At 56.8% G+C, this 16009-nt stretch overlaps 4 protein-coding genes across 4 annotated transcripts; 2 read left to right on the top strand and 2 right to left on the bottom strand.

Annotated features, from left to right (window-relative positions):
- Positions 1 to 676: 676 nt before the first annotated feature.
- LOC101881113 (heat shock protein 30C-like) lies at positions 677 to 1549 on the bottom strand. Its single transcript, XM_013130920.3, has one exon. It carries the CDS (start codon positions 1392 to 1394, stop codon positions 789 to 791), a length of 606 nt encoding a protein of 201 aa, XP_012986374.2. The 5' UTR covers positions 1395 to 1549; the 3' UTR covers positions 677 to 788.
- An 810-nt stretch (positions 1550 to 2359) lies between these two features.
- Positions 2360 to 3141, top strand: HSPB9 (heat shock protein family B (small) member 9). The gene has a single exon (XM_031042666.2). The coding sequence runs from the start codon at positions 2424 to 2426 to the stop codon at positions 3006 to 3008; it is 585 nt and encodes a 194-aa protein (XP_030898526.1). The 5' UTR covers positions 2360 to 2423; the 3' UTR covers positions 3009 to 3141.
- A 1643-nt stretch (positions 3142 to 4784) lies between these two features.
- Positions 4785 to 15818, bottom strand: RAB5C (RAB5C, member RAS oncogene family). The gene is made up of 6 exons (XM_034070077.1): positions 15741 to 15818; positions 8772 to 9006; positions 7487 to 7638; positions 7053 to 7175; positions 6195 to 6288; positions 4785 to 5900 (listed from the first exon to the last, which is right to left on the bottom strand). The coding sequence occupies exons 2-6, from the start codon at positions 8935 to 8937 to the stop codon at positions 5785 to 5787; spliced, it is 651 nt and encodes a 216-aa protein (XP_033925968.1). The 5' UTR covers positions 8938 to 9006; positions 15741 to 15818; the 3' UTR covers positions 4785 to 5784.
- On the top strand, positions 15173 to 15903 carry LOC117437097 (skin secretory protein xP2-like). Its single transcript, XM_034070286.1, has 2 exons — positions 15173 to 15767; positions 15854 to 15903. Exons 1-2 carry the CDS (start codon positions 15173 to 15175, stop codon positions 15901 to 15903), a joined length of 645 nt encoding a protein of 214 aa, XP_033926177.1.
- The last annotated feature ends 106 nt before the right edge of the window (positions 15904 to 16009 follow it).

Here is a 16009-nt window from a genome sequence, read left to right as displayed (position 1 = left end):
CCGGGGCTCAGCTCCGGGGCCGCTCTGAGGGCAGCGTTACCGGACACGGAGGATCGGGGTCCGGGCACGGAGGGGAACAAGAACCCCGAGAGCCGCTCCCGGGGCGAGGCCAGCGGGGCGGGGCCATCACTTCCCGTTGGAGCATCCCCTCCGGTACCCGGTACCCGGTACCGTGCCCGGTCCTGCGGCGCTCTGTACCCACGGAACGCTCCGGAGCCTCCGCCAAGTACGGAGCGTGGCCCCGCCCCCAGCCGTATTTGGGATGATGCCCCGCCCCCAGCCGTGGCGCGCCATGGAAACACGGGGGCGTGGCCTCAGATCATCGCCCCGCCTCCTTCGCCCTCATTTGGAGCGTGACCACGCCCCCATCTCCATGTATGGGAGGCCACGCCCACTCCGCTGCTAAGGGCCGTGGTTTGGCGGCGGGATGGGGCGAGAAGGATCCGGCGGAGCCTGGAAGGTGCCAGCAGCACCGGGGCACGGGGAAGGGCACGGGGGGACCGACACGGAACCACCGCGGGGATGCGGGTCCGGTGTCCGGAGCGTGCCCAGCGCTGGAGCCCGTCCATGGGGCAGAGCTGCCAGGGCCGTGCCCTGCGCCGGCCCCGTCCGGTGCCCCGGCTGCTGCAGCGCGGCAGGGCCGGGAGCAGTGCGAGGGACACGGAAATCACACATGTAAAAGTGATGAATATTTATTAAATATCAAAAAAGCCACAAGGTTTGGGCAGAGCCCCCCGGCCCTGCGGCTGCCCCGGCTCCGGGCTCAGCCCGGCCCCATCCTTCCCCCTTCATGCCTTGGCCCGCTCGTCTCCGTCGTCGGTGTTGGCTGTTGACTGCGCCACCGCCGGCCCCATCTGGATGGGCACGTTCCTCTCCGGGGCAGCCGGCAGTGCCAGCCGGGGGGCCTCGATGCGGAGCTGCCCCTCCTTGGACAGGGAGCACGTCAGCGCCTCGACGTCCACCTCCTCGGGCACGTCCCACTCGCGCTTCAGCACCTCGTACTTGTAGGAGAAGGAGCCCTTCTCGTCCGTGCTCTGCGTCTCCTTCTGCCCCACCAGCACCACCTTCCTGCCCACCACCTTCACCGACAGCTGCTCGGGGCTGAAGTCCTTCACGTCCTGGCAGACGGAGAAGCCTTCCCCGGAGCCCTGGGTCAGGGCTGCGTTGGCGCTGGGGGCTCGCTCAGCGGTGATGCCGATCCGGCTGCTGCTGCTGCTGGTCAGGTACTGCTCGAAGCTGCTCATGAACTCCCGAGCCCTCTCCATCTCCAGCCGCAGCTCTCGCTCCAGCTCCGCGAAGAGGGTGCCTGGATGCGGCCAGAGGGTGCGGACGGGTCCCAGCCACGGGAACAGGGTGCTGGAGGTGGGAGGCATGAAGTGCCAGCGGCAGAACATCTCTGTGTGCTCCCGGTGCGTGCTCCCGGTGTGTGCTGTGGCTCTGCTCCCTGCAGGGGCTGTGGCGATGCTGGGCAGCAGCCGGAGCTGCGGGTTTTATCCTCCCTGCCCGGGGGTGTTCCCCTTCCAGAACGCTCTCTCCCCACGCAGCCTCCTGCAGCCATCGCCTATTTTTGAGAGGCTGATTATCCACCGGCCAAAATAGCAGCACCCGCTCCGGGGACGAGTCACACGCCGCAAATAGGGAGCTGCGGTCACTGCGGGGAGCTCGGGTTTCTGCAGAGACACCGTGATACAGCAGCACCGGGGCCCGGGGGGGAGCAGAGCCTGCCATGAACCCTGCAGGGGGCTCAGCACCACTGCGGCCCGTACAGGGACAGTCCCACCCCAAATCAATGCGTTCCTACCTCACCCGCTGCCTCTCACACATTCCAGACCCCCCCGGGGCCGCCCCCGGTCATGTCCCGGCCCTTCAGCACCCGCCCAGGGAGAGGCCCAGGACCCGTTCCTGGTCTCATCTAGGGTCCCCCAAAGCACCTGAGGGTCCTGCTAAGGGGTGGGAGGGGGACAGGGGGGGCTCCTCTGCCTGCAGATTGAGGGGAATCAGGGCACAGATGAGGGGGGAGAGGGCAGGAGGGGCAGAGCCTGGCCCCGCACCCTGCTGGGAAGGCCACAGCTTGTTGGCAGGGGCGGCTCAGGCATCCCGACTGGAGGCTGAGGTGATGCTGCTAATTATAATCCAGGGGAGCAGAGGCGCAAGACTAAGAGCAAAGGTATGCGGAGCTCGACGTCAGCGCTGCCTCTCCTCGTGGTGAGTAAGAAGAATGAACTGGAACGGGCTGGAAAGAGCCGAGCGCTTCTCCCGACGATGATGTGATTTTTGGGATGAGGCCACGCCCCCTGCGAGGGGAAATAAAAGCTGCGAGCGGCAGAGCTGGGGCACAGAGTCCACTGAAGAGGACAACAGCAGCAGCAGCAGCAGCAGCAGCACCAGCAGCACCAGCAGCACCAGCAGCAGCACCAGCAGCGATGCTTTGCCGAATGCATCTGGCACCATTCGCCTCCAGCGCCCTGGCCTCCCAGCTGGGCACCGTGAGGACCCTCTGGCCGCACGCAGAGACCATCTTCACTGAGCTGCAGCAGGAGATGGAGAAAGCTCGGGAGTTCATGAGCAGCTTCGAGCAGCTCCTGAGCAGCCAAGCAGCCAACGCCTTGGAGCGAGCCCCGCGCACCAGCACTGCCCTGACCCAGGGCTCCGGTGAGGGCTTCTCCATCTGCCAGGACGTGAAGAACTTCACCCCCGAGCAGCTGTCGGTGAAGATGGTGGGCAGGAAGGTGGTGCTGGTGGGGCAGAAGGAGACGCAGAACGTCGATGACAAAGGCTCCTTCTCCTACAAGTACGAGGTGCTGAAGCGCGAGTGGGACGTGCCCGAGGAGGTGGACGTCGAGGCGCTGACGTGCTCCCTGTCCAAGGAGGGGCAGCTCCGCATCGAGGCCCCCCGGCTGGCACTGCCGGCTGCCCCGGAGAGGAACGTGCCCATCCAGGTCAGCACCACAGCCTCGCATCCTGGAGCAGCCACCCAGGACGGAGCTGCCACCAAAGCTCAGGTGTAACAGGACGGAGCCGGCAGCCAGCGGCAGGACCAGAGCGAGTGCCGGGCGTTAGCCTGGACAAGCTCCATCAATGATGTCAGTTTTCATTACACTGGAATGCTTTTGTATCCAATAAAAGTACTTTTGCATGGAACACACTTGTGCTCTCTTGGTGTTGGGTGATGGGGAGGTGGGTCCTGCTCTCGGCTCTTAGTGCTGGTGGAGCTGGGCAGACTGGGAGGGAAGAGCCCCTGATGCTGCCCCATGGTAGCCCAAAATGGGACCAAGCTAACAGAGGGAAGGGATCTGCGAGCACCAGGATGCTCGTGGTGGGGGTGGCAGGAATCTCCCAGCAGAGAAGGGGACCCCACTCCCCTGAGCCAGAGCTCTCCTAGGAGCAGGCTCCTTCACTATCCATGTACCGCCAGCACCAGCTCTATAACCCCTTGCTCCACTGAATGGGAACAGCCCCATTGAGCAGCCTGGCTGGGTATTGGGTCTCCCCACTATAACAAGTTCCCCCCCCCATCTTGGAAAGGAGTTGCTGCCACAATCCCAGCAACAGGGAGGGTAAATCCCAAATCCAGGCAACGCATAAACACCCTGCTCAGGCCTGGGCAGGCAGCAGGTATGCACACACGCAGGCACGCCTGTTTGTGCTAGAGCTGCTCTGTGCTCACACAGCCCTTCCCTATGGCAGCAGAGCATCAAGGGAGGAGGCTCTGGGACCTCCTCCAGGTCCCCAGCCCCGATCCAGGTCCCTCACACACACTCCGGCAGCAGCCGGACCCCATCCCACAGATGGAGGCTCAGAAACGAAGCCCCATCAACCAGGAACCAAGTGTAAGGAGCCAGCAGATGGCAACAGCAGCGCACGAGGTGTCCATGGGACTGTTCCCAGTTGGGATTGGGGGAACGCTTCTCCAAGAGGCCCACCCATCTCTTGGTGCCTTGGGAAACCGGCAGCATCAGTCCCAACCCTGCTGGAAGCAAGGACACCTCGGATGTGTCCCACACCAGGGTCCCAAGCTCCTCTGACAGGAAGGAGCCTGTGCTCCAGCTTCCAGGTATCGGGAATTCAGTCACCGAGTTCCTCCAGACCCTTCCTGCTTCCAGGGCTTTAAGGAAAGGCAGCAGGAGCCAAAGGCATCAAGGACAGAGCATGAAGCCCCCAGGAGCTGAGGCTGCTCAGACAGCTTCATCCCCAGGTACCCCAGGGCTGGGCACACACTTAGGCTATAGCAGAGCTCCAGAGGCCACCCCACAGGCAGGCAGAGGCAGCGAGCTCCAGCTCCAGCCCAGCACAACCTTCACCCTCTGCCAAGCACAGCAGCAGCAGAGCTGCCAGGGGATGCTCCATCATCCCCCCTGACTCCAGGCCTCCCTCATGGGGTGCACACAGCAGCAACAGGAGAGCAGCATCTTCCAAGGCCTCATCCTCCAGGCTCAGAGGTTGTCCCTGCTCATCAATAGTCAAGCACAGCATCCCTGAGCCCCTCCACACGCTGCTCCCCACCTCTTCCCAACTTGCACTATTGCTTCCCTATAGGACCAGGCAATGAGTTTTTGCCTCCAGCACAGCACAGGCTCCTGCAGCCCCATGGTAAAGAGTTTGTGCTGCTCCATGGAGCCGCTGATCCCGGAATGGACACAACCCACTCCTCCCTGCCAGGAAGGCTTCCCTAGGGATGAGCAGGGTGTTGTGTTGTACACCCCCCCCAAAGCCCAGCACAAGCGTTAGGTTCCACTCCCCTCCTGGTTGAGCTGATTAAGAAACATGAACATTGGTGAATGGGATAGGTTTATAAAAATCTTGTTTTAATCACACAAAACTGAAGTTTGTGATGAAGACTAAGTCAACAGTTCCTCTTAAATACCAGTGTGCATAAGACATTGCATTAGGCACTAGGCAGCAGCCAACATCAGTTAGAGTCTGGCAACAGAAGCCATTTTAATACCTCCCTTCATACTGTGTGGAATTACAGCCTTTCGCAATACATCGTTATCCGAGGCTTCCCCCAGCCCACCTCCGTCCATCCGTCACCCCTGTGGATTCAGAGCAGGGTTAACAACATCAGTGGCATCACAACCATCAAAAAAGGACAATTTTCTATACAAGATTTCCGTTTTGTCTGCAAAAGTCGCAACAGGATTAGTGCATCGTGACAGAACCGGAGATAGAAAAGAGGAGTTGGCATGCTGGAGTCCAACACAAAGAAAGACAACAGGCAGCTCGTTGGATGTACTATATTGACAAGATACTGATTGGTTACATGATGAAACATACAATACAAAATACAGAAGAAACCAGTTTCGCTTCCCTCTGCCCCACCCCAGAATACTCATCATTGATTTGGTCAATAAGTGGCTGCAGAGCCAGAGTTTGTCACTCTAATGCTACAGTTTAGTGGTTGTTCTAGGCATATCATACCAGGATGAGCCTCAGCTTTTACATACGGGTGATGTGAAACAAGGCTGTCTAGTCTCAATATCCCTTTGTTTCCAATAGTGAACTACAGTACAGTGGGACCTGGGCAGCACCAGGTCGTGCATCCACCACCACCAGGAAGAGGGAAGAGCAGAAGTTCATATATTAAAAAAGTGACTTAAGACTTAGAATTGAATTAGTATTTGTACAGAAAGGTGCAGGTGGAAGAACTCCCTCCAGCCTATGATCAGAAAGGGATGGAGAAATCACAGCAGCCACCGGCAGCAGCCGCTCTACGGTTAAGTGCGATTGTTAGCGTGGATTCCAGTCACGTCATTCCAGGGCCATGGCTCCGGTGGGGCTGCCTGCTCAGTTGCTGCAGCACTGGCTCCTGCTGGGCTGACTGCTCTCCTGGAGGTCAACCACACGGTTCCGGCCTGTGCCGCCTGCCGCCGGCTGCGGTTCGGTTTTTGGCAGTTTCTTGGCTGCAAGGGAAGCAGGAGTGAGGTGGCTCCAAGGGATGAGGCCAATCCCCAACCCAGCCCCATCCTCTGCAGCACATCAGGATTGGGCACTGCCTGCAGACGAGGGCAGGAAACAAACCCATCCCGAGGGCTGGCTGCCAACCTGCCCCACTCCCATACTGGGAGAGGGAACAGGCTCTGGGCAAAGGCTCCAAGCTGGTCCTCCCCAGGCAGAGCCTCCAACCCAGCAGGGCTGGGAGCCCCCATGGTGTCCATTGAGCTACCCCAGTCACCCCACAGCACCAGAGCTCTTACCTATTGCCATGAAGATTTCATTCACATTCATCGCTGTCTTTGCAGACGTCTCCATGAACAGCAAGCTGTTGTCATCTGCATATGTCTGTGCATCCTACAAACAATCACATTGGAGTGGTAAAGGCACCCTGCCAACAGGAGGCCCAAGCAGGCTTTACACGCTTCCCTTGCTGGCAGACTAAGCACTAAAGGAACTCTGTCCCCTCCCCAGCACCCTGACCTGCCTGAGGAGACACACACAACCGTGCTGCATGGCCAACATCCCAACAGCCTAGCTGGGGAACAGCAGAGCAGGCTGCTTGTGAGCCCCTTGAGCCCAGTGTGCGCACAGCCTGCCCTGAGCAGCACATCACCTTGTACTTTGGTTAGGTGGGGGAAATACAGCCTGTCAATGCATCACCAGCCAGCCTGTGCAGAGGTCTGAGATAAGAGCTTCTCCTTCAAGGTTTGCCTCAGACTCTAAGGTAGAAGCTCCAAAGAACAGAACAAGCTGGGAATGGTTCTTCGTGTGTCTTGTACCTACAAGCTGCTGTTTCCTACCCTGCTGACAGCAGCCCCGGATGAGTAAGGCACCAGGAGAAACTGAAGACAGAAGCTTGTGCTCTGTGGGCCTTATTCTCTCCATTCAAACTGTTACCAACAGGAGCTACAAGTACAAGCTGTTACCAACAAAAGGATCACACAGGAAAGGCAGGCTGCAGCTCACTTTAGGTGGCATCCTGGGGTCCTCAGCATCACTAAACCTGGACTTCCACTCTCCCTCAAGGCATTTTGCACATAGCCACCCTCTCCCCCACTTGAGCAAAGAGCTGCTTCCCTGACTTGCTTGGGTAACAACTGATCTGGATTCCCACTCACCTGGAAGTCCACAGCTCTCTTGGTAGCAAGGTCTGCCTTGTTTCCTGCTAGTGCAATTACAATATTTGGGCTAGCCTGCCTCTGCAACTCTTTCACCCAGTTCTTGGCTCGTACAAATGTGTCCTGGAAGCAAACAGGAGGCAGCAGTCAGGAAGGGCAGCCTCTTACTAATCCACACTGAAGATATGATTAGAACAAGGCTTTCCTGGAAGAAGTTTTCTGCCTCTACAGCACTTTGTAGCAGGATCCTTTATCAGCTTAGCCTTGGTCACAAGGGAGGAAGAGGCCAGAAGCAGGTTTCAGACACTCAGCACCTACAGGCAGGCATCTGCAGGGACTCTGAACCCAGCCACTCTCCAGGGAGCTGAGAAGCATCAGCTGCAAGCACAGCCACCTCCTCCCAGCAGAGACCCACAGCCCTGCCCACTACTCACTGTGTTAGTGATGTCGTAGACAACGATGGCTGCCTGGGCCCCCCGGTAGTACATGGGTGCCAGGCTGTGGTACCGCTCCTGTCCTGCTGTATCCCAGATTTCAAACTTCACCGTCGTGTCATCCAAGCAGACCGTCTGTGTTAGGAAGGCAGCTGAAAGAGAAGGTGCAAGTTTGCCTCAGCTCCTCCTGGAGAGCCTTGCAGCAGGAGCCAGGGGCTTGCAGCAGGAGCCAGGGGCTTGCAGCAGGAGCCAGGGGCTTGCAGCAGGAGCCAGGGGCTTGCAGCAGGAGCCAGGGGCTTGCAGCAGGAGCCAGGGGCTTGCAGCAGCTTTGCTTTGGCAGCAGAAGCCCCAGAGAGGGGCCAGTGCAGAGCTGCTTGCTGTGAAGTCACAGCTCTGCCATAGCATCCACTCCTTGCACATAGGAGCCCAAGAGCCACCACGCAGCCGACAGGAAGGTGGCCCCCAGAGCCTGGGCAGCAGCCAGCCGTGGGAGCAGCAGCACTGACAGTCACTTCCCCAGCAGCCTCCTCACACATCACCCAGTGCAGCTGCATCACCACCAGGATTAGCTTTGGAGAGCACCAGAGTGCCAAAGCACTGAAGTCAGCTCAGTTACACTGTACTCCCCAATTTAGTAACTGGTGATTTTCTTGTTCCAGCAAGTATAATACCCTGTGGTACATCCAGGATAAAAGCAACCAGCCCTAGATACAGACTGAAGAACAGCAGAATGCCCACATGACCCTCTGCAGCAGAGCATTGAGCCCTCCTTGCCCATAAGCTATAGTTACAGCTCTGCTTACTCTCTTCATGGGTTACTAGAGGGATAAATGAAGCCTTTTCTCAGTACATACCTCCTAATATCACTGCCCAAGACCCAGGTGCTGCCTGCCCTTTGGTTGGTGACACCGTGCTAATGATGTCAAGCTCAAGAACTAGACCTGAAAGAGCTGTGGAAGTAGTTCAGAGTATCAGGCTAGAAACAGCCCCCAAATCCCAGGTCATGCTCTGAAAAGATAATTAAGGGCTATAAACCAAGCTGAAGGCATCAGCTCCAATTAGAAGCAAGAATTCAAGCTCTGGAAGCGAGGACGCCTCAGAGGCAGAGCACACGGTTGCCATAGCATTATCCTCTGCTGTGCTGATCTTCACACTAACAAACAAACTGCAAACAGAGGTAAAGCACTAGCAAAAGCCTCAGCCCCGCAGCCATCAGCACTTCTGATGCCCTCGGAGCACATTCACCAGGCCCCTGTGAGCTGCAGGCACTCAGCATTGGCCTCACCTCCAATTGTGCTCTCCTGGTACTCGTGGAACTGCCCCTTGACGAAGCGCAGGACCAGGCTGGACTTCCCCACCGCCGACTCCCCCAGCAGCACCAGCTTGAACTGGCAGATCTTGTTCCCAGCTGCTGGGCCGTTCGGTCGAGCAGCTCCTCCTCGCCCTGCCATGGTGGCCGCAGTGAGGCTCAAAGGATGCTGCAGGTTCTGTGCTGGGATCCACCTGGAGGCAGGTTGCAACTGGGAAGAGGAAGTCGGAGTTAGTGACACAGTCATGGACCAGTCGCACCAGTTCCAGAGGGTGGGTTTGATCTGCAGCCACCATGGGGGAAGCTACAAGCTGCAGCACCACTGTCAGTCAGCAGCTCCTTCAGCAGCATCCCAGGTCTCCCTTGGAGAGGGATGTTGACAGCACAACCTTCCCTCCCCACCACCTCCACTGTGTGTGGCTGTTGCCTCACCTTGCTGGGGTGAGGCAGGTAAAGAGCAGGCACACACCAATTGCTGTTATTAGAGCTTCATCTATTGGGACAACAATTACTCAGTTCATAGAGGTTGACCTTTAGCTGCTTCCTCCTCTCCTGAATTCCCAGGGCAGCAACTCCAGCCTACCCAGGCAGTACAGAGGTGTTCAAGTGCCACACATAAGCAGTCATGGGAAGCAGAGATACCTGTCAGGCCTTAGGGTCACGAGGCATTCAAAGGCAGTCTCTATAGGTAGGCTGTAGTTTAGAGGCATTCACCCCAAGCCATTAAATACTGCACCTTAGAGCAGAAGGAAGGCAGAAGCACAAAACCACTGCAAGAACTGTAAGGCAAGCTGGTTTTCATCCATAGTAACCACAAGTGAAGCCTCAGTGCCTTCCCAAGCACTTAGCTCAACTGCACCCAGCAGAGAACAGGAGTACTTGGAGTGCAGATACACAGATTTAGGCACATTTCCTGTACTCATCACAACTCCCACTTCCTGTCAATGAGAAATGCTACAACTGATTGCATCTGCTCTGCATTGCCTCTTTCCCTTCAGCTCTCATAACCCAAGCTTCTGGTTAACAGACAACTGCACACAGTCCCCCCAAAAGGCAATTTCTCCTTGTTCTCCATGTACCCCCAGAGTCACTCTGGGGGTGCTCTGAGTACATTCAGCATCTATCCACAAATAAAACCTCAGAGCAGCTTGAAAGGGGTCTGAAGTGGGAACATCACATCCTGTGAACAAGGCTCAGAGCTGCCTCCATACCAAAGGAGAGTTTCAAATACCTGCTGTCCAGGGCTAAGCCTGCCCACTTGTGAGGTTCAGCTCCATAGTCTGACAGGAAGCATACAGCCACTTCAGCCTGAGCTCATCCAGAGGGCTAGCCCATTAGTGCCATGGGCTGGAGAACCTCTTCAGCATTCAAAACACAAAAGCACTTGTGCATCCTCTGACCTAGAGGCACTGAACCTCCAATTGGTTTGAGCAGGAAGCAAGGCTTTAGTCAGTACCGTTCACTGAAGCCAGAGAGGAACCAGGAGTAACATCAGTGCAGCGAGATGCTTCAGGAGCCAGAGCTGTGGAGAAGCCACTGCTTTCAGTGACCTGCCCACTCCTGGGTTAAGGCAGTGAAGAACACTGCTTTCAAAGGAGGAGAAAGCTCGATAGGAAGCAGATCAGGCACTTGTTTTGCTGGGCAGTGAGGAAGCTGCACTCTGCAGCTCCAGCTGCCGCCAGGTTCAACAGCATCAGCCTGCAAAGCTTCCCACCTTTGAGTTCCTCCTCTGAGCAGAGTTTGCCAGGGACCAGCTTGTGCTTGTTTAACCTTGCACTCCCTTCGCAGTCTATCAGCTCTGCTGCTGCTTCAGACTAACACTCGGCACAGTGAACGCCACGTGAATCATGCCTCTGCCCAGCTATGACCTGAAACACGATAGGGGTGATTCCCAGAGCAAAACAAGGAAGTGAGCTTGGTGACATCCTCAAGTCTTGCCACGACCTACATTTCACACATCTCGATTCATTTCTCCATCTGGTTGTGCTACCGGAGCCCAGACAGAATGAGGCAAACGTGTCTGCATGGCCAGGTCATCGTGGAGAGCTATTGACCAGAGCAAGCAGCGAAGCAACCAGAGACTTGGGCCACTTTTAGCTCTGGAGAACCTGATCATCCCCTAAAGGTGTCTGAGCGTTGGCTGTGGGGTTACACAGCCTCACATGCACATGAGAAGCTGCCAGACCTTCAGGGTGTTTTGGGTGGACAGATGCAGTTCCAATGACCCACACTGCTCACTGGGGGTCTCAGGCTAAGCGCATCCATGAGAGCAGAACCAGCTCAGCATCCCTGCTGGTGTCCACAAGAACATCCCCAGGACAACACGAGGTCACGCTCGAGCCGCAGACCAGAATCACTGCGGGGCCACCGTGCCCAGGGGTGGAAGTGGCTGAAGGCACAGTTTGTGCCAGGAAGGTGATGCTGGTTTGTGTGCCCTACCTGCCTCCTGCACACGCAGGAGCTCTGCACCACACAAGCAACAACCCCACCTTGGTCACTGGGAGCTCTGGGAGCAGCCTCTTGCTTGCTTGGTTCAGTTTCAATGCTTGCTGCTATCCAGAACTCCAAGCCTGTCCCTCCTGCGGTTTATGCACCTCTCAGCACTTCCCTGTCTGACAGGATCTGGTGCACTCCATCGATACCGAGCTCAAGGATTGGAGAGCCCTGAATGGGAAGGCTCATGTCAGCACTGCTGCCCCCCCACCTCCCCCAGAGCAAGGCAGCTCTTGGGATGCTTGAGAACAGCACCAAAGCTGCTGCAGACAAACCAGCTCAATACGAGAACCCCAATGTCCACAGCACAATTCCTGTCCGATGCCCATGTTAAGCCCTGCACGAGACAAGTGCTTTACAAGACCCTCTACACAGTTACAGCACCTGCTGGCTTTGCCCTGTGCTCACCCAGCAGCAAGGACTCCTCTGGAAGCTGGCGAGAGTCAGAAACCCAATCCTGAAGAATCCAGTAACCCAAGAGGGCTGCTCGTGCTCCGAGCTATGCAAGAGGCCATTTCACCAGGGATTTGTTGGCTTCGAATCAAGATCCTCAAGACAAAAGCCCCACTGAAGTATTTATCTTGTTAAATAGCTGACAGTGTTACACGAATTCCTTGGCAAAGGAAGCCCTGAAGTTACTGAGTGGTTCTGCTTCACCTCACACCGAATGGGCAGCCGGCCATCGCCAGCAGGAAGCTTGTGCTGCCTTGCTCCCACCCGGAGCGAGCCAGCTTTGGGACCACAGGCAGCTTCCAGGAGCAGGGCCAGCAGCAAGAGTGAGACCCATCAGAACACCAGACTCCCCTAGGCTGGATTAGCACAGCACAAGGGGCCACCCTGAGCATCCAACACACTGCGAGAGCCTTCTTGTGCTGCAGGGGAAAGAGCCACAGACCCAGCTCTCAGAGATGAGGTGAGTCAGGAAGCAGATTTGATGGCCCCAGTCCCTCAGCCCCATAAAGTCTGATCAGTTTTAATACTTCATCTTTCTACAGCCAACATGCACTTCCCTCCACAAACAAAGGGCTCAGTCTCTGGATCAGCAGGGCTGGAAGCTGGAGCTTCAGTAGCAGCCCTGAATTGGGAACTGGTCATTGCAGTTGTCAGGAGCTGCACTACAGCCTTGAAGTGCAGAGTCACAGCCCTAAATCAGCTCAGACACAGGTCTTCTATAGAGTCTCATGCCCAAACCTCCCAAATACTTGGGCACATGCATTTTATTGTAGAGGTAAATAGGATTTACGTTGACTTTCAGTTGGTAGCTACAGCCCTGAACAAGAGCAGCAAGATCTGTAATCCCAGCTCCTTCCCATGCTTCTGATACACACATCTGCTTCCTGACACCTGCAAAGCCACAGCCCCCAGAGCAGCCCTTCCAAAACAGCTCTATCTGAGCCTTCAAGGCCACCAGGCTGCAGCCACAACTGAGCTCAGCAAGGAGCTGGGAGCCTGCAGGATGGCACCACAGGCGCTTGTGGAAGAGCAGTGCTGTACTTGGGTGAGATGATCTCTGAACACAGTCACCTACACAAAGGGACTGCTCTGTTTAAAACCACATCTGCTAGAGGCCACCTGAAAGCAAAGCCAGGAACACTCAGCACCCTGCAGAGCTGATCTGACCCTTTGGAATATCACAGCCTCCATGACTGTGTCAAGATGTGCAGCACTTGGGTGAAAGGGTGTTCTCAAGCTCCCTCAAGCCTTCTTGTAGCCAGTTTAACCCCATTCACATCCCCTCAGGAGGGTGTTAAGTGGTTATTCTTTACCACGAATTCCTGAAAACACCCAGTGAGGTACACAGACACACCACTTCCTGAGTCTGCCTTGGAGCTACAGGTTTTTAATGCTCAGACAGTTGACTATGTATCAGCAGCAACAGTTATTAGCATGTTGGTCACAGTGGCAGCACAAGGAAGTTCTATGTCTAACCCAGTAGGGAGGTTAATTCTGCAGAAGAGCATGACTAATTGCTTTTAAAACTGCTGTTACTGTCCTCTTAGATCACCACAGCTGAACAGAGGAATAGACTGGAGCCAGGCTTAGGTATCCTTTTGGTTATCCTTGACACTGCAAAGACTTGGGCCCATGTCACAGCAGATGAGGCACAGTGAGGCCAGTGGAGGAACCCATGAGCACAGTCTGGACCAAACTGAACAACAGCACCAAGTGTTTAATTCTGCAGGCAAGGGTCTTTGAACCCCTGCTCCTGAAACTGTCCCTTGCTCAGCATGCCCTCAAAACACAGCCTAATAACACAGAAATCCAGCAACATGTGCCTTTAGATAGCACCCGCAGTTCTGGGAACAAGAAGGCAAGATCAGCGACAGCACAGAGCACAGAACTGTCATCTTCACTGCAAGAGAATCAGTGACCTTCATGATATCTTTTCCAGACTTGCCCCTGGCAGCTCCTTATTTGGAGCTCTACCAAATAAAAGCAAACATTAAACCCAGGGGTTTCTTATCTGTTTATGTGGAACTACACCAGCAACTCATTCCTGGGCTCCTCTTGGGATGGAGATGAAGCTTTACCCTTCCCCAGCACTGTGGCTCTGGGGAAGGTTCACTGGCTCTGGCTAGCACTTGGGAGTGTTTTCATAGTGTTACTCTGACAACTTCGCAGAACTTGCATAAGAGGACTTCAAACTTCATACCCCAAGGGAAGGAAAGAGCTGACTCCATCGTTTCTATGTTCTACCCTGTTTCAAGTGTGCTGACCAAAATACTTTGGGCTACACCCACTTCATTAGAAGCGTTCCCATTTCATTTCCTGTGTCTGAAAGCACTTGGCATTCTTTCCCCCTCCTTTTCCAGGGAGATGCCCTGACCACCTACCCACTACACACGCAGCACTTGAAGCCAGGATCAAGAGCTGATGACCAGCAGGGCCTAGAGCAATTCTCAGGCTGATCCCTCCTCAGAAGCAGAAGAGCTTTGCTGTAATGAAGGTAATTCCACTTCTCAGCCCCACAATTAAGTTTGGCCAAGCACACAAGGCATGAATACACCACTAGACAGTTTTGTTGCACACACATGCTGTTGAGCCCCAGGTGTGAGATTATTTCAGCACTGAGACCCGGTTACTGAATCTAAGCTTTGCTTTTCTTCCCCTTAGGAGTCTATATAGGGCCATGCTTTACCTGCTCACCTCAAGAATGCATTTAAGATGAGCATAGTTTTGCAGCTGCCTCCCCACAGTATTCTGAATCCTTCAGCCTCTTCAGTCACATCTCTTTCACCTTGTTAACCAGTTGAGCTGAGAGGAAACCATGGAGAACTTCTAGAGCCAAGGCAGTAGTGAATATTAATGGCTATTCCAAGAAAGTTCACTCAGCACAGCATGTCAAGCCAACATGAATCAGAAGCCTCTTCCTTTTTTTGGTCTCAACCAAGCATCAGAGTCCTGCCATCAGCACAGGCTCAGGAACCCAAACCCAGGGCAAAGCAGATCTGATGTCACACTCCAAGCCGGGCAGCTCAAGTATGTGTTGACCCATCACACAAAAAGCCAAGAATAGTAGATGTAAGTTGTTCCCCACGGGACTTAAAATAGTACCTGGCATAGGCGCTTCCCTCCGATTTCCTTACGCTTGGAAGCAGTCAAGGTCAGACCTGCCCCAGCCACACACAAAAGCAACACGTTAAAGGTCAGTGCTGGGCTCGGGCTCGCTGGCAGCCCAGTTTACAGTACGAGTCCCAGTTTGCTGCCAGGGAGCAGCTCCCCCCCAGCCCCAGCAGCTACAGCAGCGCCTCGAGCACTGCCCGGCCAGGAGGCTGCAGCAGCTCCCGCAGGACTGAGCCCCACAGGCTCCCGCACACCCCACACTCTGGCCGCTGCTGGGGCGCGTGGAGGCTCCGGGGACCCCCCTGCTCCCCAGCGCATCCATGGCTCCTTCCAGGCTCCCCTGCAGGCTCCGTGCCCCGCTTGAGGCCGCAGCTCCGCGGGCTGCACTTCACCAGTGCCTCTCGGAGGGAGCAGCGGCCGCGTTCACCACCAGCGGCATCGGGAACGGTCCCGTCCATGGCACCTGCCCCCAGCGGGGAGCGTCACCTCCTCCCTGCAGGCGGCTCTGCCGGGAGCCCGCCCGGGCCCTCAGCCCCCGGAGCTCCAGCTCCACCTCAGCCGCTCACCGGTTACAGCGCGACGGCAGCGCCGCGATCCCCACCGGGCCGCACGCTCCGTTCACCTCCCGGCAGCCTCTGCCCCCCGAGACACAGAGGGGACGGGAAAGGAGCACCCGGTCCCGCTGCGCACCGCGGACGGAGCCCATCCTGCTCCCCCCCAACGCCTCCCTCCAGCCCGAGGGGCCGCTCCCGGTTACAGCTGCGGCCGCTGCCCCGAGCGGGACCGGCGGGCGGGGACCGCAGCCTCGCTCCGAGCGGCCCCAAAGGCCGCGGCCTTCCCCCCCCAGCCCCGGTGCTCGGTGCCCGGTGCGGGCCCGGCCGCACTCACCGCCCGGAGCGCCGCTCCCCGCCGCAGGTGAGTCTCGCAGGCCCCGGCCCTCACTTCCGCCTTTACCCGTTCCGCTTCCGGATCCGCCCACCCCTTCCGCTCCCCCCCTGCAGCCCGTTGGCGACAGCAGCTGCCAATCACCCTCGGCCCCGCCCCCGTGTAGCTCCGCCCCACCGCCTTACGTCACCGGGCGTCACGGCGGCGCCGCGGGGGGTGATGGGAGATGTAGTCCGGTGGGGACCGGGGCGGGGGCAGAGACGGAGCGGGAG

This window comes from Melopsittacus undulatus, chromosome 17, assembly GCF_012275295.1.
Source record: "Melopsittacus undulatus isolate bMelUnd1 chromosome 17, bMelUnd1.mat.Z, whole genome shotgun sequence".
Taxonomy (NCBI): Eukaryota; Metazoa; Chordata; class Aves; order Psittaciformes; family Psittaculidae; genus Melopsittacus; species Melopsittacus undulatus.
The sequence above is the reverse complement of the archived record's forward strand: the minus strand, read 5'-3'. Positions and strand labels throughout refer to the sequence as shown.